The 19,968-nt window shown below is 38.8% G+C and overlaps 2 protein-coding genes across 2 annotated transcripts in view; both read right to left on the bottom strand.

The window, feature by feature from the left end:
• Positions 1–412: 412 nt before the first annotated feature.
• On the bottom strand, positions 413–19,742 carry LOC134791616 (DNA topoisomerase 3-alpha). The gene is made up of 14 exons (XM_063762664.1): positions 19,460–19,742; positions 19,171–19,380; positions 18,582–18,834; positions 18,057–18,227; positions 14,892–15,067; positions 14,192–14,474; positions 13,310–13,521; positions 12,594–12,705; positions 11,777–12,012; positions 11,223–11,358; positions 10,534–10,697; positions 9,576–10,059; positions 1,087–1,312; positions 413–551 (listed from the first exon to the last, which is right to left on the bottom strand). Exons 1-14 carry the CDS (start codon positions 19,646–19,648, stop codon positions 413–415), a joined length of 2,991 nt encoding a protein of 996 aa, XP_063618734.1. The 5' UTR covers positions 19,649–19,742.
• The window catches only part of LOC134791759 (uncharacterized), a 259,461-nt gene continuing 244,848 nt past the window's right edge, over positions 5,356–19,968 (bottom strand). Inside the window, exon 5 of the mRNA XM_063762909.1 lies at positions 5,356–5,366. The gene's annotated coding sequence lies outside the window, so the exon portion shown is untranslated. The remainder of the gene's footprint in view (positions 5,367–19,968) is intronic.

Here is a 19,968-nt window from a genome sequence, read left to right as displayed (position 1 = left end):
TATATTTTTTCCTTTTTGTGTTTTTTTTAAATATTAATTAAGGGTTTCTTACAGAGGACCGAACATTTTATTATTTTTGCGCTGCGACGCACGCTTTAGGAGATACAGCCCTATAAATGCCACGATGGTGTGTCACACATATTTGTGAAATGGAAATTAAAAAAAAAAATTACTTCCCGGCCTAGGCCTTAAATTTTGTATGAAATTCCTTTACAGTTCTCTGGAGTTGCTCCGCCCTAAACGTGATACTTCGAAGCCTGATATAACGCCCGGAGTGACGACATTTCATTGCATGTTTGAGAAAAATAAGTTTATTATGTACAAACACACAATCGGTAAACCTTATTGGCCTTACTGCAAATACATAAGATTAACTAAGGGTTAGTATATACTTTAGAAAGTTATCAGATTTTTATTTGAGAAACTTACCGCCCCCGCTGCCCCCGCCGCCGCCGTCGGCCCACTGGAAGAAGTTACAGCGTGAGTTGAAGTCCTTCGGGCACGCGTAGAACGGCCGGCCCTTGTTCGGACCTTCTTTGTGGACTGTTATCCTGCAACAATACAATACCAATTTTCAGTAGAATTTTTTGATCTTCCTACTAAAAAAATCTAACTATGACTTATAAGACTAATTAAATTCATACTTTTACAGTACATATGGTGCTACTTTACCGCACTAGTGCGATAATTAGCACATTACGTAACTATGCCGAAAATTTGAAGGGCCATATGTACTGTAAAACGTTGTACATTTACACGTGCAAAAAGGTAATTCGCAACTCGTGTCTATTTAAAACGCTCCCTTCGGTCGTGTTGAAATTTATCGCCACTCGTTCCGAATTTCCTATTTTTCGCACTTGTATCGTAATGTAACTAATGTACTATAAAATACTACGGACGATGCGAGTTTTGTTCATTGACACGGAACATTAAAAACGTAGAAGAATCCTCATTCAGTTGTTATCCCTCGAGAAGTGCGGAGCTATGCCCCGCTCCCTTGTAATATCCGTGGATGTCCGCGGGGCGGGGGACGGGGTGTCCACAATATTGAAAGTTGGAAATCTAAAAACGTAGAACATTACACACCTTTTACAAGGCAGCCCGCATTCACAATTAACTCCATCATCATTCGGCTGGAAGTTGTCCCTGGGGAAGCTCGGCGCGATGCCCCACCCCCTGGTGGTGTCGGAGGTGCGCGGGGCGGGCGCGGCGGGCGGGGGGGCCGCGTGAGGGGACTGGGAGTCGGGGGCCCAGAGGAAGAAGTCGCAGCCGCCGTTGTCTCGGCCGGCGGCGCACTTGTAAAATTGTTTGCCTGAAAAATTTTACGTGTACTAGGACTAGGTACCTAGTTTGCAGAAGCTAAGCGGGCTACGTATAAAATTATGACACTTGCTCTTTTCAAAATGAAGTTGTGTTAACTCTTTAACCACTTAGAGGTGATGTTCTGCTAGAAGTTCTAGCCTAGAACTAGATCCAGGTGACAGAAAATGTTATTGAATATTAAGAAAAATACTGTTCCAAGGTGCAATAGTGACAAAAACTCTATCTAGTGTTAAAAGAAAAAAGTGTTAGAAGAAAGAATGGTTAACTGGTAGAGAATGCCTCAAGGCGTTAAGTCCGCCATTTGTACTCTTTTTGTGTAAATTTGTGCAATAAAGTTTAAATAAATAATAAAAGTATAATTGTTAGTAACTCGGAGTAATTAACAATGGAGCCGCCATGTCTAAAATTTTCGGTACAAAATAGTCTGCCGTTTTTTGCGGGGGAGGGGCACATCAAATGTATAGGTACGTCATGTCAGATAAACGTCAGTCCATACATATGGTTGACATGTGGTTGACCATTGGCCGCCTTTTTTCGACAGAGGGGAACGCCTGTTAATGGCGGCTCCATTGTTAATTACTCCGAGGTTAGTAATCATGAAATTTCAAATCACAGGTATTTTTATGTACTTTTCTTATTCAAATTAAATTAAGTTACACAGCATTACAGTATTACTATCAAGGCTCTGCGAAACTACAAAACAAAATGCAATACAAATAAAAACAAAACACAAATTAAACACTTCAGATTCGGGCCACGATGTAACAGCGCATATTAGGTATACTAGCTGTGCCCGCGGCTCCCCCCGCGTGGAATTCGGTCTGTGTCAGTAAGCGGCTAATTTCTGATCCTAATTTCTCTCCCTCTCCCCTGGAGGCGGAACTTGAAGTAAAGTTGACAGATGGATAATTGGATATGCTAGAGGACTGTAGTCCAGATAAAATATTTTACAGTTAGGTACCACTAAATAAAACTACACTCCAAAATCAATAGGTTTTTTCGCACTTATTCAAATTTTACACGTGATTTAAACGACAGAGTAGTAGGTGTATATCGGACGATACAGTAAGGTATACGCGCGCGAGCGAAGGCGAAGCGGCCTGCCTGGCTAGAGCGCCACGCACCGTGGTCTTCTTCAAACTCCTGAGGAAGACCACGTGCCCCTTGTAACCTCAATGCGTTGCGAGACTTTCGCGAATGATTCGATTTTTTTCGGGAAGGCATGGAAATGCGTATACAATGCGAGTCCCAAATCGTTTGACTATTAAATCGGTAACCTATGTCGAAAAAATCGGCTGGCCGCAAGCCCGAAAGCAAGATATTTTTCCATGGCTTTAAGGGCCTCCGCGTAAGGTCATATCGAAAGCCTACGTTGGAGATGTTCTTTACGTACGCTCACTCTCTTACTTGATCCCTACGACCTTTCGTTATTAGATGGGTAGGTACTTGTACACGTATAAAAGTTTTTTTTTTTTTTTTTTTTTCTATTATGGCTTTTGGAACGTTAGCCAATGTCAAGTTGTGAAGGTATTAAAAGTTAGGGAAACAAGGAATTAGGAAATACGGATAAGACGAAAATTTGGAAAGGAAAGGATTGGATTTACTGTAATATATATAATTATAATATTATAAACTATATTTTTATATCATTCTTTTCTAAAAATACTGATATGATTTTATAAATATCATACGAGTTGCTAAATAACAAACAAATTATGGATGTAGGAAATGGGATGCGTAATGATTCAAGGCTGGAAAGGAAATCAGACCGATCATGAAGAGAGCATGCAAAGAAAATATGGTTCAGATCCCCGTAGTCACCACAAGGACAATGAGGATCCGGCTTTTTATTTATTCTGTGTAAATGCTCCGGGGAACAAACATGCCCCAGGCGCATTCTACACAAAACAGAAGTTACAGTTTTCGAAAAAAACATTTTGTTAAACCATGGTTTCCTTGGAATTGACGGCTGAATATGCCTATAATGTTTACCTTTTGAGGTTTCCTTATTCCAAATCCCATTCCAATCCTCATACAAATAAACTTTTGATAAATTTATTAAGTCATGACAATAATTATGGTATGGCACAATGTCTCCCACGTGAATAGCCTCATTTGCCAATTGGTCAGCTCTTTCATTCCCAGGAATGCCCACATGGCTTGGTACCCAAGCCAACACGACAGCACAACTCTTCTGTGAACATTTATATAAAAGATTTCTAATATTAAAAACAACTGGAGACTGTTTATGAGACTTAAATGGGAACCTCGTTATGGCTTCTAAAGCACTGCGAGAGTCTGAAAAAATTATGGTTTTTGGTATCTTCAGCATAAGTATATATTCTATAGCTTTAAGTAAACCATAACATTCACCAGTGTAGACGGAAGTTTCAGGTGGCAGTTTGATAAGTTGTAATCCTTTGTATTGTGAATGGAAAATTCCAACACCAACGCAACTCCTATCGCCATGTTTGGAGGCGTCTGTGTATAAACAGTGCCAATCAGCCCATTCAATATTAAGAAAATTCATAAATTCCATTTTTGGATTAATATCATTTTTAGATAACCCTATGTTAAATCTAATATCTGGATCTGTAATGAGACTGTTGTAATCATGTTGATATAAAGGCAGAGTCGCGTTTCTGTAAGTGGGTGCTTCTAAAGCTTGATATTTTTTAAAACTCTTAACAAGGCAAGGAGAATCCTTATGGGACCAATAATTACAGGTTCCGACCAGATCAGCTAATTGCTTTAATTTTAAAAGCAATGGATGAGAATCCAGTTGCAGAGTACGGAAAAAGAATTTATCACAGAGAAACTGTCTTCTAAACGTAAGAGGTGGATCACAGCATTCTACTTGTAAGCAACTTATTGGACTCGATTTCATTGCACCTATAACCAATCTTAAAGCCTTAGACTGAATAGTATCAATTTTTTTGATAGCTTTAACATTTCCAGGGTGTAGAAGAAAAGTGCCATAATCTAAAACACTTCTAATCAAAGCGTTGTATAGCAATCTCATACTAAAAGGGTGAGCCCCCCACCAGACTCCTGTCAGACATCTTAAAATGTTCAGATTTCGTTCACATCTTAATGCAATATATTCAAAATGAGGAATTCCAGTAAGTTTACGGTCCAGTATAACTCCCAAAAATTTTACATTATCTTTAATTACTAATGGAATACCATTGCAATTTATGTTAATAGGTGGAATAGTTTGCTTTCGTGAAAAAACTACAACAGAACTTTTAGACGGCGAAAGATCTAATCCATTATTATTCAACCAATTATTTAAGGCACCCAAAGATGATGATAATACTTTACTAATGTTTTCTAAAGATCGCCCAGAAACATATAAGAGCAAATCGTCGGCATATTGAAGAACATTTACCTGCCCTTCAACAGAAAGTTCCAAATCATAAGTATAAATGTTGTATAGTAAAGGACTCAAGACAGATCCTTGTGGCAGGCCCTTCCAAACTGTTCTTTTAATGACTTCATTTCCTGACTGATCCAATGAATACTTTATATACCTTTCATGCAACATATTTATTATAAAATTAATCAAAAAGTTAGGAACATCTAGTTGAATTAATTTATTTTTTAAGATTGAAATGTTGACGTTGTCGTACGCAGCATTTATATCTAGAAAGGCAGCAACTAAAAAGTCATTTCTAGAGAAACTTATTCTGATATCTGTGGTAAAAATGCTTAAACTGTCAAGAGTACATTTACCTTTCCTAAAACCAAATTGATTACAAGATAAAAGTTTATTATGTTCTAGAAACCATTCCAATCGAATTTTTACTAAGTGCTCGGCAACTTTAGCTAGTACAGTTGATAAAGCTATCGGTCTATAAGATGTGGGATCTGAATTGGGTTTATTCGGCTTCTGTATTAAAATCAATGTTTGAGTCCTCCACTCTTTAGGAACAGAGCCTGTTATCATAACATTGTTAATCAAAGAAAGGAAGTAACAAAGACTGTTATCGTCAAGTTTTGACAAGAAAGAGTAAGGAATCCCGTCTTCACCGGGTGCGGAGTCTTTAGTTGATGAAAGTACTCCTTTCAGTTCAAAAAGTGAAAAAGGGGAATTTAAAACATCTTCAGAATTATTATTAGATAACATGAGTGGCCTTAAAATCATAGGATGCTCTGGGACGTAAGGTGGGCCCAAACGATCCATGACTTGTTCTGCTAAAACTGCAGATATTTTACTCTGTGTGTCTTTAAATGCTGATCTAAATCTTCTAATGTTTTGCCAAACTATAGATGGTGAAACATTAGGACTTAATGATTTACAAAACCTATGCCACCCTTCAAACTTTTTTGTTCTAAGTAATTCTTTAGTGGATTTAGCAACTTCTAAGTAGTTATCAAAGTTATTATCAGTCATTTCTTGACAATACTTTTTCTCTGCCTCCTTTCTTTGTTTAACTGCAAGGGTGCAGTCTGAATCCCACCAAGGTGGGGATGGAATGAATTCTGGACCACTACTTTTCAATGGAAAGGTTTCATTAGCAGCCTCAACCAAAGCTGTGGCAAATGCTTGTGAACTGTCTAATATATTCAAATGGCTTATTTCTGGCAAATTATTAATTTTTTGTTCTACAGCCTCTCTATACTGATCCCATTTATCGTCTATTAACTTGTGTTTAATACGGGGCTGTCTGACATGCTTTTGAGGCTTCTTAAAGTAAGGAAAGGTAATGAGAATAGGAAAATGGTCGCTACCACAAGTGGAGACTGCAGTTGACCAAGATATAGATGAAGCAAGATTTGGAGTACAAATGGACAGATCTATTGCACTTGGATTTCGAGCGAGCCTTGTTGGAGATCCAGTGTTTAATATGCATAAATTACATGAGCTAATTAGTTCCAACAGTTTTTCTCCATAGTATAAAGTTTGAGCACAGCCCCAGAACTCATGGTGAGCATTAAAATCCCCTAAGCATACAAATGGTTTAGGCAGGAACTTAAAAAGTTCTTCAATTTCTTTAAAAATATTATTATTAGGTTTATTATAATATAATGATACATAACAAATACTATTTACAACCACTGCTATAACAGATAATTCATCACTATGTACAGGTAGAGTGATATAATTATATGTTAAAGAGTTTTTGACAAGTATGGCCACTCCACCATACCCATCAGGTCTGTCTTCTCTCAGACAGACATATTCTGGTATTTTAAACACTGAATCCTTTCTCAACCATGTCTCTTGAAGACAGATTAGAAAGGGATCATGTTTATTAATAACATGTATTAAATCTTGTTTTCTATTGATTAGACTGCGAACATTCCACTGAACCACTAAGGCTCTCTGATCCATTATTGTTGTTTCTGAGTTGGTATAAAGCATTAATAACTGCTGCAACGTTGGACGGTGATACTGTGTTAGATTGGGACATTAAATTCATAAGAGCTTTTACTATAGCATCAATACTAGGCGTTTCTTCTTTGTTACTACTACAGTTACCACTACTAAAAACAGGTTTTTCCCTATGAATAACTGGTTGTCTTACTATTTCTGAATGAGCATACCTATCATACCCTTTGCCTAACTTTACAGGAGCCCTGGGTTTAAGAAAAACAGTTTTTTTATAAGATTGGTTATTCAACTCTGGTATTTTATCCTGATAACTCTGTGAATCATGCTGTGTTTGTGAAGAAGATGACACTGGTGTTGCAAGCAAAGCCTCAGCATATGAGACCTTAGACACAGGCGGGTGAATTTTGGAAGCTTCCATGTAAGAGATGCAACTTTTGCTCATAGTTTCTTTAATAGCTCTTTGTCTGTTAAATTCTAAACATTTTTTGCTAGTGGCTTGATGTGAACCTTTACACAAGCAACACTGATAGTCATCCTCCTCTACATCACAAGATTCACCAGAGTGACCTTGTCCACACTTGAAACATCTTGGATTTGAGCGGCACTGATTTTTAACATGCCCATAGCGGCAACAAAGGAAACATTGAACCGTTGGATATATATATAGTTCTACTGGCAAGGCCATGTAGCACATGTACACCCGGGTTGGTAATACTTGCCCATCAAAAGTAAGTATAATGGTACCAGTATTCACAAATTGAGTAGTGTTATTGACAACAATTTTCCTTTTTATTCTTCTAATTTTTATAATTGGCCCACAGCCAATTGGCAGGTTAATAGAAGTCTGTACTTCATCATCAGTCAAGTCAAGTGGTACGCCTTTGATCACTCCCATTCGTGTGACATTGGAAGTTGGGATGAAAGCATTGTATTTGTTATTTCCTAAGCTGTCATTACTTAAAAAATTGTTAGCATCAGTGTGTGTAGCAAATGCAATGCTGACTCTATTTCTGCCTATTCTCTTTAGACTGCCGTTCACAACACCTTGAATGTTATTTTGTCGCATAAAACGACCAAAAGTGATAGGATGGAGAGTTGTGCCATCACTGGTAGCTTCTTTTTGAACATGTACAACAAAAGGTGCAATGTCAGACTGTTGGTAGCGGTCACGACCAACAGGCACATGAGTAGGTGGGGAGTTATTATTAAGAGTATTTGTAGTTTCAGAATTCGAGGTTACAATGGGATTCGGATTTACTGTTGGCTGTGGATGATTGGTAGCATTCTCTTTTAATTTTGCTTCAGCAACGCAAACACAATCTGTATTTTTATTCTTGCTTGACCCAGATTTGCGTTTTCTTTTATTACAATTGGTACACATCCGTGAAAGAATTTTTCTCTTTAAAGTTACGTCCGTAGTATTTGATACTGACGCATCAGTATCCATCGATGACTCTATCGCGGAAATTAAAATATCTATTGGTGTTTTCGACCCTGAGGGAATCGTTCCCCCAGGGTCGGGGGTCTGGCCATCCCCCATATAAATTACATATAATTAGCACTTACCCCTATATGTACACCTAACTACTTAATAAAATTAAAAACTAAAGCTAAATCTACAAATATATACACTAAATACAGACTCCAATCCTTTAAAAATACAATTTCAAAACTTTAGTTACGAAAACCGCGTCCGCCGCGCACGAAGTTTCCCGCCCTTTTTTTTTTCCGTATAAAAGTTTCATGTAGGTACCTACTCCACGACGACTGCAATGCAGCCTGCGCGTTTTTTTGTCTACTGTTTTGGTGCCCCCTAGACGTGGTGCCCTAATCAAGTGCTTATTTTGTTTAAAAGGGTTAATCCGGCACTGCAAATAACAGAGGTCAATGTTTTTTTTTTCAAAGTACCCACCTTCGTGGCCATTATTAAGTGCTGTATGCGTATGAATATGGATTTGATATGAATGCGATATAATTACGATTAGGTATAATTCATGACGGAGAAAATTAATAATTTTAAATAACTATGCAATTATACGCGTATTGATATGTGTGTTTATTTTACCACTGCGTAACTATGTAAACTCATTTTTAGTTTTCTTGATTACTTAATGTTTACTCAGTTCCCCAAAAGATGGCACTGTGCAATGAGGGGCAATTAATTTACTGTCGTTTAATCTTGTTGTAGTTATTATTAAATCAACATAATTATTCAATTTTTGTTGATATCCGTACCCTCTCTTCTAAACTTAGAGTTAATTTGGCAAAATCCTTCTACGGTGGCTTATTCATGTCAACACGTATTAAATTCAGCGCCATCTGTTAGTTTGCCAGGGTACTCTATAGTGGTAGCACACATATTTGAAAACAGTTTGCCCCTCCTTCCTAAGTAGTGCCATAAGATTCAGGGGCAAACTTAAGTCAATCGTGTGTTGTGGCTACCCCCCCTTTTAGGGGTTAAATTTTTATAGCCTATAACCTGGCCGGGGATGTTCTCGACAGATTAGTAAAGTTTGCATCAAAATCCGTTCAGCCGTTTTCACGTGATGCGCGTTCAAATAAACAGACAAACAGATAAACGGACAAAAATTCTAAAAACTGTTGGAACGTGTTCTGTTATCGATTCTAAGTATACCCAGCCAACTTTTTCTCGAATATCTTCCATGTACAGACTTTCGACCCTCTTCAGCTTTATTATATGTATGTATAGATGTTTGCTAATTGAATCCAATGAAAGAAAATAGTATCGTCTTGGGTCGTCCTATTCTGCTTTCGTCACGCATTCTACATTGAAAGCCACCGACGATTGTGACGAATGTAGAATGGGTGACGAAAGCAGAATAGGGCTAATTTAAGAACTTGACGAAAAACGAATGGGACGACCCAAGACGATACCAAGAAAATGTACACTTACCAAAATTCTCATTCTGTTTCCTGACAGTTAGTATAATAGCGGGCTTATTACATCCACACTGCACATCATTGTCATCACTTGGCCCATCCCCACCACTCCTCGGGGTCGGCATTCTGGCACCAGCGTTCGGTCGATTTTGAGTTCTATTCGCCGGAGGCGGAGGTAGAAATTGCCTTGGCTGATTCTGATTAGGGGCACGTATTTGGGCGGATGTGTTTTGATTCCAGTTTTGCCTCGCTGGCATGACTTCGACGGTTGTCCTGGGTACATTATTAGAGTTAACCCTTGTGGGGTTACTATTGGAACTCATAGTGTTTTGTGTCCTATTTTCAGCTCCAGCTTTCACACAGGAGATGTTAATTTTCATGAGTTCGAGGAACGTGGTATCGCAGCCTCCGATGCAGCAGGTGTACGGCGGGGGGTACAAGTGGCTTATGGAGTTGTTCCGCCATTCGAATTTTAGTTTTTTGTAGTTTGGACCGCACTGGAAGGTGAAAGAATAGCGGTGCTTAAATTCGTAGTATGACAAAACGCTAAGGACGCTTAACCTTTTGGACGCCAATGACCGATATATCCGCACCGCAGGTTCAACGCCAAAGACCGATTAATCGGTCACAGACTACAGAGCAACATAGATCTACGTGCATATGCATAAAGTTCAATTTCAGTTTTGACACTTCGGTGACACGCCACGTCATGACGTGTCGTCCGAGTGACAGCAATTGTATTTGACACGGCGGCGGCGTCGAAAAGGTTAAAAAGTAAAGTAGTCGAGGGGTATATAGGTGCCGCTATGATCATTCATACGCACGCTCGTGTTCTAAATTAAATTGTTTTGTTTTGCTCACTCACTATTCAATAAGAGTATGACAGAGAGATCGAATGTGACGCGTGAAATAGAAACCCGGATTAACATATTACGTACACAATATGCACACTAAGGTTTAAGACAACTTACGGTAGGACATGTATCGTTCAAGACTTGTATGGTTCTGACGACGGTGGGGAACCACACGGCGTTCTTGCAGTTGGGGAACGACAGGCAGCCGATGTAAAACTCGTCGGCGTTGTTTTTCTTCTGACGCACCACCATGTCCGAGCCACATTTGGGACATTTTAGCGCTGGGAATAGAAAATGTTATATTTACAATAAATTTTGAATGAGCCCTCTCCCTTTCGTCCATACAAGCCCACACCAATAAACGAGATCTTTAATAGTCAGTAAGGGCAGAAACCGAGGGGCTACCGCGAAAACCGAAATTCGCAAATTGCGGGGATCTTTCTCTTTTACTCCAATGAAGGCTTAATTAGAGTGACAGAGAAAAATGCCCGCAATTTGCGAACTTCGATTTTTGCGGTTATAGCCCCGGCTCTTCTACCGGAACGCAAAGAACGCAAGAGACGTTCCCTCACTCTTTAATTAATGACGGGAACTTGTGAATGAGGAATTCAAGACTTGAAAAAAAATTTTTTTGAGGGTTTTTTTATGTAGGGCATAGGTAATAATGGCACTTAGGGCGCGGGACGCTCGCCAAGCGCATATATCTTCGGCCTTATGTCTCGGTTATAGGGTCGCTACCTCCATGCGGGCTCGCTATCTTCAACCTTGTATCTAGGAATTAAGGTAGAAAATAGTGTATACGTTACCTGAGGGCATGTCTAGCGCCGGAGCTCCGGCGGGGTCGTAGGGCGCGGGGCGCTCGCTGAAGCGCTCGGCGAGGGCGCTGTCGATCTTGTTGGCCTCGCCCGTTACTGTGAGATACACCTCTTTATACTTTGCTATCTGATGAACATAACATATCAATTAATCAGTTACCTGCCACATTACTTTTATTTATATACCAGGGTAATTTCGGTATAGAACTGTCTCATTTTCAGACTTATTAGATTTGATCAGTGCTACAGGACAAAGTATGCTCAATAGGTAAATATCAATTGTAGAAGCTAGTCAATTGTTTATGAAAATCATGAAATAAAAACAAATTAGTGAAGGCACGAGTTCTTAAAGCGCCTAAGAAGAACATAAGCCATTCAATATTAGAAATTAATCGGAGAAAACTGTTATCCAAGCCTTCTAAAAACTCGAAAAAGCCATTTTCTGCGCACAATATTTAGAAAAAAAAGTGTCATGATTTTGTTTTTCATTTCAATGAAAAAGTTATATTTGAACAACGTCACCCTGTATAAAACATTAAAAGCACCTGTTCAGCCAAAACGGCTTGGGGCTCCTTCCTCCCTTCGCTAATGGCCTTAAGGTCCGCCTCCAGTTGCGCCCGGAGATGCGGCTTGGATATTGAGATGGCGAGTCCCATGGCATCATAACCTTCTACTAGTCCCATGCCTAGTAGCCCGGGCACGAAGTGTATTGCGTCGGCTAGAGCTACATATGACCGGTTTTTTATAGTTTCTATGTGTTCTGCGTGAGTTGCGTCGGTGCCTGCAATAGCATAATAAATATTGTTGGAAAATCTTACACATTGACAATTAGATCGACAACGCGCATGTCACATCTCTGGAGTTGCAGGCGTCCATAAGCTATAATGGCCGCTTACCATCAGGCGGGCCGTAGGTATACTTGTTTTCCACCGAAGTGGTATTAAAAAACATGATTGTTACACTAATCCTAGGGCATGTAGAGAAAAGTGAGATTTTTTTTCTTAGTACTTCCCAGGGGTAACGAATTGGTGGTAACTGGTAACAGCTGGTAATAAATAACCCAGCAAGTTGTGGTACATGCAACGCGCGCTTTAACATGTGACGTGTGGAGTGGAAGGGCCATTAGCAGCAAATAATCGCTCATTACTGTAATTAACCTTCGAACTCAGGCTAAATACGCCCGATGTCTAAATAAAATACCGCGACGAAAAGATGTTATGTGTACAACTACAATATAAGAACAAACTATCCTTATTGCAGGTTTAATTCGGATTTATTTCCACAAACAGTTCAATTATTTAATTTTGAGATTATTACAGTGGTGATCCTGCAGTTCACAAATGTAAAGTGAAACACACTTGCCTATTCCATGTTTTTCCATGAGCCCTATAAGATCAGCTTCAGTGAGCAGGTGCGGTGGTTGCGTACTCCCGTCCACCATGTCTATACTCGTAGGGTTAAACGTTTGACCCGTCTGAAAAAAAAACTGTATTAGTTTAAAAGCTTTTAGAACATGGGCATTCAAATTTGAACCACAAGTTGTGGCTCATAAAAGTCAATCTCATTTGACAACCACTTTTTATGGGGGTAGACTGCAAGGCACCGTGAACGTACATATGTAGTGCATAATTGTGTTCTATCGTATTTTCTCGGAAACGTTCGTATTTGTCATGCTACTTCGGTCAACCTCAGTACTTTTTGTACCGAGACTGACTGAAATAGCAAGACACGTTCGTACGTTTCCGTGAAAAAACGATGGAAAATAATTATGCACTACATCTGTAAGACCGTTCGTAGTAAGCCTCTCGATAATCAAGTGCCAGCGTCATTTGAATTTAAACCTAACCTACCGTACGTACCTCACAGGTAAACATTAATTTTCTTTAATGACTATTTGTATTCAATACATGCAAGCGCGCTGTGATCTGCGTCGATAGAAGTAAACCTATCGCACGATAATGTCGATGTTCACTGTGATTTTAGCTTTAACGGGCATAAGGGTTTCAGAAATTATGCTAAATTAAACCCTATCACTTTAAAATAATGTTCAACATCATACATAAAGGCTTAACACTTACTTCATAAACGTGAATTTCCTTCGCCGACCACTTGTCATACGGGTAAACATCTAGATAGTTCCGCGCTATGATCATGAGACCGTTGGCAGTGAACTTCTCGCCGGCTATGTCGATGGCCACGGTGGTCTCCTGGCCTTGCGCGTCCTTGAAGCAGCAAGCGAGGAATGAGCGGACTATGAACTCGTATAGACGTTGCTCGTTGCCATTGAGAGCTGTACGGAAATATGTAATTGTACATTACGATACAAGTGCGAAATATAGGAGATTCGCAACAAGTGGCGATAAATTAAAACAAGGGAAGGGAGTTAAATCGACACGAGTTGCGGATTACCTATTCGCACATGTATTCGTACAATTTTACAGTACATATGGCCCTTTAAATTTCCGACATAGTTACGTAATGTGCTCATTATCGCACCATATGTACTGTAAGGTAAGGGACGTTATTGTACAACGGGCCAAGTGTTGTTCAAACAATTAGCTGCCGCATAATGAGTGTCGTGCAGCGAAATATACATCAGCTGTAAATTTGCGGCCAAGCTTTTGCGCTATTTTATACTGTGTACAATTTACAAATATTAAATGTATAAATCTACTAAAAGAACTGAAGAAATTGGCCATTGAAATCCAACAGAGGTGTTACGCTACCTCGCCCAATGCGCCATTAATCACTAGAAATCCCTATGGGTCGAAGTGTATCCGCAAGGGCCCCCGAAAACAATCATCAAACAACATACAATACAATACATTGCCTAAGAAACTTTGCTTTCCAGTAAAAATATTGCCTACAATCAAGCCAATATTCTGGCCTTCATTACAAACAAAGTTGGCGTGCAAGTGGCATTTTAGGATATGATGAATAGCAATGAAAATACAACTTACAATTTGTATACTTAGTAGGATGTATCGGGGGATGGGCCTTATCACTCTTGTTCCCCTGCCGCGGCGTGGGGCCCCCGGCGTCCAGGATGCCCTGCGCGAAGCCCCCCCAGTTGGGGTCCCCCGTCTGGAGCTCCACGAGCTGCGCCAGGTTCATCTCTTTCGGGTACTCGTTGGTCTCAGTACGAGGGTAACTGATGAAACCTTGGGTGTACAGTTTTTCGGCCAGTTTCATGGTTTCTTTGGCGTTGATTCTTAGTTTTCTTGAAGCAGATTTTTCCAGTTCCTAGTATTGTAATGGGGTAGAAATAATTGAAATACGAACGTAGGAAGTGTTTGAGATTGTGGTTTTGAAATGCCGCTTAAATAAAACTATTGATATTTAAGTTATATCATTTTATACATAGGTACTTTATCTCAAGGTGGTATTCAGTCCATTCGACTTTGCTTTAGTCATTATCTTACGATGTGAGTGTCGTCGAGCATTTGCATGCTCTATACCTGAGTCAAAATGTCTCTTTCGAGGCCAATAGAATTTAAACTGTCATAAGTCATATATCGCGCGAGTGATTAAAAATAGGTACGTGAGTTAAACCGTACCTAATATTAGTTTAAATAGCATCCATCTCTTTTCATTTAGCACAGTGCGAAGGGACGGGTGATTGCGAGTCACGCGTCCGACATAGTTTTGATGGTAACTTACCACAGTGTCCAAAGGCAGCGGCCGCCATTTTGACTTGGGCTTGGTTTTGACCTCAGAGACCTTAGCCATGGGGCTCTCCTGACAGATGTCATGGAGCACCTGACATGCCTCCTGGTCAAACAACCTTATGCGCTCCCAGTTGAAATCCACGCTCAGATCGTTCATTGTGTGGTTCACTAAAAATCATAGTATGAATGAATATAATGAAATACAACTACAGTGGAAACTGGATAAGTGGAATCGCAAGGGACCGGCTGTTTAGTTCCGCTTATCCAGGTTTTCCATTTATCCAGTTTTCCACTTAACCAGGTTCAAATAAAACGTTTTCTCACTTACAGAGGCTCTCGCTAACAGAGGTTGTGGATGCTAGTAATGTCGCTTATAGAGGTCACGTATGGTATGATCAAGACTTAAACAAGCATCTTTTATTAAATATGTATGTAGATATGTATGTATTAACAAAAATAGGTATTAGGGTGATTCAAAAAATAAAATTTATGATATTGTATTTTCCACAAGGCTCTTTTTGTTCCATATCACCTCTTATATCCCTATGCAAAATTTAAACGAAATCGAATAATATTTAGGGGTCGCTATGAAATGACACTTTTTCGAGTACAAAGAAAAGCAGTATTTTTTTTGTATATGGTACTTTTATTGCAAATTTTTAACTTATGTTATTAACATTTAAGTAAAATTAGTAGAATATAACAAAGTTGCATTATAATCATATTATCTTTAAATCAATAATTCAATACCCTACCTTTCCTTTTCTCCCGAGCTCATTTTCAATACGTTAGATTTCGACGCAACTGGATATTTCTTTCTGTGAATATCAACGACACGGGGAAGATATTGTTTTTGTTGTTCATTTTTTGTGATGCTAGAATTGTATTTTTGTATTAAAGCAACACCTCGCTCTGCGCAGTCATTTACCACTTTCAATTGGTGGATTTCAGTGTAAATTTCATCAGTATGCCACTCTGAAGGATCTTTCACTAGAAATGCTTGTGACTTGTCTTGGCCCTCATTGACAAGCAAGTCAAATAGAGTTTTCGTTCTTTGAGTAAAAAAAATCTCTAATGGCAATGGCTGCTGTATTTGAAAGGTTTTTCCCTCTGGTCTTTTCAAAGCTTTTTTTGTTGGCGGTTTTTGGAGATTTTGAACCATCATTATTTTTGTCTCGGGTGTAATTCTTGGATCGAATAAAGAAAGACCGATCAATTGCTCTGAAAAGTACCAGAGGTGACGGCGAAATGCTTTCAGAGCAATGGTGCTAATCTTCTTGTTAGGATAGTCTTAAAGCTGTGATATGAAGTTTGCATCGTTAAGAGGTGCTTTTGCTGCTAGCGGAGCTTCGTTCCAATATCGCCCGTAGAGGAGACTCACAAACAGGGATAGCTGTGTAATCGATCGTTTTTCTGCTGCTGTCAGTGTGAATTGGTCTTGAAATAGATATATTTTTAGACAGTAAATAGCTTTCGCCATCCAGCGAGCTCGATGTAAAGCCCCGGGCTTGCGGAACTTAGCTTCAGCAGTTATTTCCGAGCTGCCGAGGAAGATACGGTACAAATTCAGCAGTTCAAGGTAATCATCTCTGGGTTGTTGATGGTTTATCGCCTCATTGTAGTATTGACTCATTTCCTGGCGTAATGCAATGAGTTCCGCGTTCTCATACAAATTTTCGCTGCCAACTGAGAATTCTTCCTGTTTTATCTCCGGCCATTTTTTTTGGAAACGTTTGATCAGACCAATATCAGGACCACTGCTCGATCCGAACAAAGCTTTGAAAACATCAGAAAGAATTATTTCGAGAACATAGTGTCGACAAGCAATCCAAACTAGTTCTTTGTCTAGAGCTTCCTCAATCAAAGTACATGCACCCAAGTTCAACCCAGTGTTCGAAGCAGTTGTGTCAAAGCAGAGTCCACGCACCTGAGCTCTCAACTGCCAGTCGTCGAGGGTCTGTAAGCATGCGGTCGCTTGTTCACATCCGGTACCCCTTTTGATGGCTGGTACCGCCAAAAGCTTTTCTTCTCCACCGCTACTGACAATGATAACTACACGGTCAACTTGCCATACTTCGTAAAATAAAATTTACTTGCAAATCATAGCGACCACTAAGCGTTGTTAGAATAGACTGATTTTTGGTGCACATACGTTTTTCGATCAAACGAACAAAATAAAACTTGTGGAGCAAGGAAAAACTAAGATATTTATTTTTCCTTAGTAAAGTGAATCACCCTAATAGGTATGTAATCCTGACTTTAAAAAAAGCAATACTGTAAATAATCCACAGTACCTACTCGTATACAATTTTCAAAATTACAAAAACAAAATCACTCCTAATATTTATTTATGCAAGAGAAACCAGTATGGTTAAATAAATCAATGTACCGATTGTACTTTAATGCAAAAAAACTGAACGATGTGTGATCTCATACAAAATACGTAGTTAAAACACGAACCATAATGTTAACGAAACAAACTACCCTCCTTGTGACGGTTTATTAAAAATACAAATTTTATAACGCCGAGCTATTCCACTCATAGAGGTTTCGGGGACGGCTGCTTCCAGTTACAGAGGTAGAAATAAGAAATTTTCGAAAAAATGGATTTCGCTTATAGAGGTCCCAAAATTCCACTTATAGAGGTAATTCGTTGCCAAGGGACTGGAACCGAGAACTTGGGTCCACTTAAAGAGGTTTTCCACTAACCCAGGTTCCACTTATCCAGTTTCCACTGTATAGTATATACTGTAATGTATAAAATGAATTACCTACGTCTAAGAAGAATATAAGATTCAAATAGAGGAATAATATCATAACAATTAAGAATAAAATTGTGATTATGGTTAAAATATACAAACAAATCTTTGCCATGTTTTGTTTTAATAGTAGCTTTTAATGTAGAAGTTTAATGAAGAAGAGTATTCTCCATCTTTACTACCTACCACTACCAAGACAATAGTAATGAGCCTATGAGTTGCGAAACTTCGGTTGGAAACTACCGAAAATATAATTTGTACAGGTTCGGCAGTTTTCTAGCCAAAACGAACCTTCGGTTGAAACATGAAACTATGGTCAGACACTATTGGGAACTGCAAGATTTTAACAAATGTGACGCAACATAGTAGAAAACTGGAATAAGTGTGTTGCACGTTACCTTTTATCTTCCAGAATGGTTCTGGAACAAAGCTCTCCACAGCCCGGTACCGCTCCACCACAAAGCCGAGAGTGGGAAACTGGCAGGAGCCGTAGCTTACTAGACTGTCTGCTAATTTACTCGGGAACACTTTCTGCAGTCGCAGGGTTTGGAATCTAGTGAAGGCAGCACCTGCAAATTTATAATAAAACACTAAGCCTAGGATTTTTTTTTTAATCTTTCAGTTTCAGGTTTTTTATTCCGATTTTTATACTCAGCCCAGAAAATCTTGCCAGCCTCTGTCCAAGAGCACAGGACTGGACAGATGACCTACCTAATGCACAATCATACTAAATTGAATTGTTGCTTTATTCATTGTACTACTAGATTTTTAGTTGAACTCCAAAATAAACTTTCAACATTTCATCCTAATAATGAAACAATCAAAATTATTCTACTTTCTTCTCTAGGTTTGTTTTATTTATTAGATTATTAGACCCAAATAAAAGGCAAAATTAAAAATATTTTTTTATAAAACATACAAACCAATTCTTAAATCCAACTCTTGTCTTACGTCCACAGCATCGCTGATGTTCTTATTTGGTCTCTCCAAATTATTCAGTGCCCTTCTCACAGACACGGCAGTGATCTCCGAGAACTTGGCTCGGTAGATCTGGAGATTGTTCTTGATGGCGGTGCACACTTGTATTATTTCAAACCCTATGTTTTCTCCTTCTCTATCACAATCTGTCCATATTATTAATCCTTGGCAGCTGCGAACTTCTCTCTCTAAAGTTTTCTGCAAATGTGTGAAAATAACAATTTTCTGCAAATGTCTCATTATTCAGTATTTTTGTTAGTATTTTTGTTCCTTCATGTTCAGTTCTTCACCTTCTTGATGTCAGTATTTTTTGCAAATAGGAAAAATTAGTATAAAATTAATTGAAAGTATGATTTTAACATGAGACTGATGATCACACATAATTACAACTATTTTTAGAGTTTGCTAGACTATGTTCCAGTATATGTCTTACCATATCCTTTTATTAGAGTAGATGTAAATAACAGGCGATTTTATTCTTAATAAGTGAATGATTACAATAATTTAACAAAATTGTTTATTGGGCTACAGTACCTTAATCTTCTCATAGTTTTCAGGACAGTATTTGAAGACAGGTGCATCAAACAGAACCAACGGGTTACAAGATTGCCAGTGCTTGTAGGACCCCACAAATTCCAATCCTAAAAGATGGCCCGATACAGAAGTCATCACCATGTCAGCTTTCTGGTGATTCACTTCAGCTTCAAATTCATAGATTTTGTTGTATTGTGATAAGCCCTCTCGCTAAAATAGTAAAAAAATGCATTTTTATAAAGCTTAAGTAAAAAAAATTGCATTGTATTTATTATATTATTATACATACCCTCCTCGAGGTTCCTCGAGATAAGTGCTGGGCAATATTCTTGGCCGCATCATTTTTTTCAGCTACGTTAAGGAATTTCATTTTTTCTTGTGCTATTGTGGATGTGCAGAGTAATAAGCATTGATTGTTTGTATTCAGGCTTAAACCAAGTCGCCGCTTTAGGTTATACCCGTTCCTGAGCAGTTTCATACTTAGCTCGGCTATTCATAGTATTCATATTAAAGCACATGAACGTCTTACAGTTTTTTCAAAACGGCAATACATAGTTTATAATTATAAACAGAGAAACAAACGAAAAAGCAGGAGCGGGAGTATCGCGCGCTTTTGACTTTCATCACTTTGACAATAACATTGACAGTTTCTTCCTGCATATTGGTAGATTTTTTTTTTTATTCGTCCTTTCTGGCATATTGGTAGAACCGGATAGTAGTGATGTACTTATCTAATAGCAATAGCTATACCGGTTTATTATTCAGACAAACCTCCCGTTGTATCAATTATTGTTTTCC

This window comes from Cydia splendana, chromosome 6 (genome assembly GCF_910591565.1).
Source record: "Cydia splendana chromosome 6, ilCydSple1.2, whole genome shotgun sequence".
Classification (NCBI taxonomy): domain Eukaryota; kingdom Metazoa; phylum Arthropoda; class Insecta; order Lepidoptera; family Tortricidae; genus Cydia; species Cydia splendana.
Note: the sequence above shows the minus strand (reverse complement) of the source record. Positions and strands in the feature narration are given on the sequence as shown.

Coding starts and splice junctions, on each gene's coding strand:
- LOC134791616 (XM_063762664.1), bottom strand. CDS start 19,648: ATGAAACTGCTCAGGAACGGGTATAACCTAAAGCGGCGACTTGGTTTA. Junction 10,698..11,222: donor GGCGCTAGACATGCCCTCAG/GTAACGTATACA, acceptor TTCTATTCCCAG/CGCTAAAATGTCCCAAATGT. Junction 1,313..9,575: donor GAAACAGAATGAGAATTTTG/GTAAGTGTACAT, acceptor AAAATTTTTCAG/GCAAACAATTTTACAAGTGC.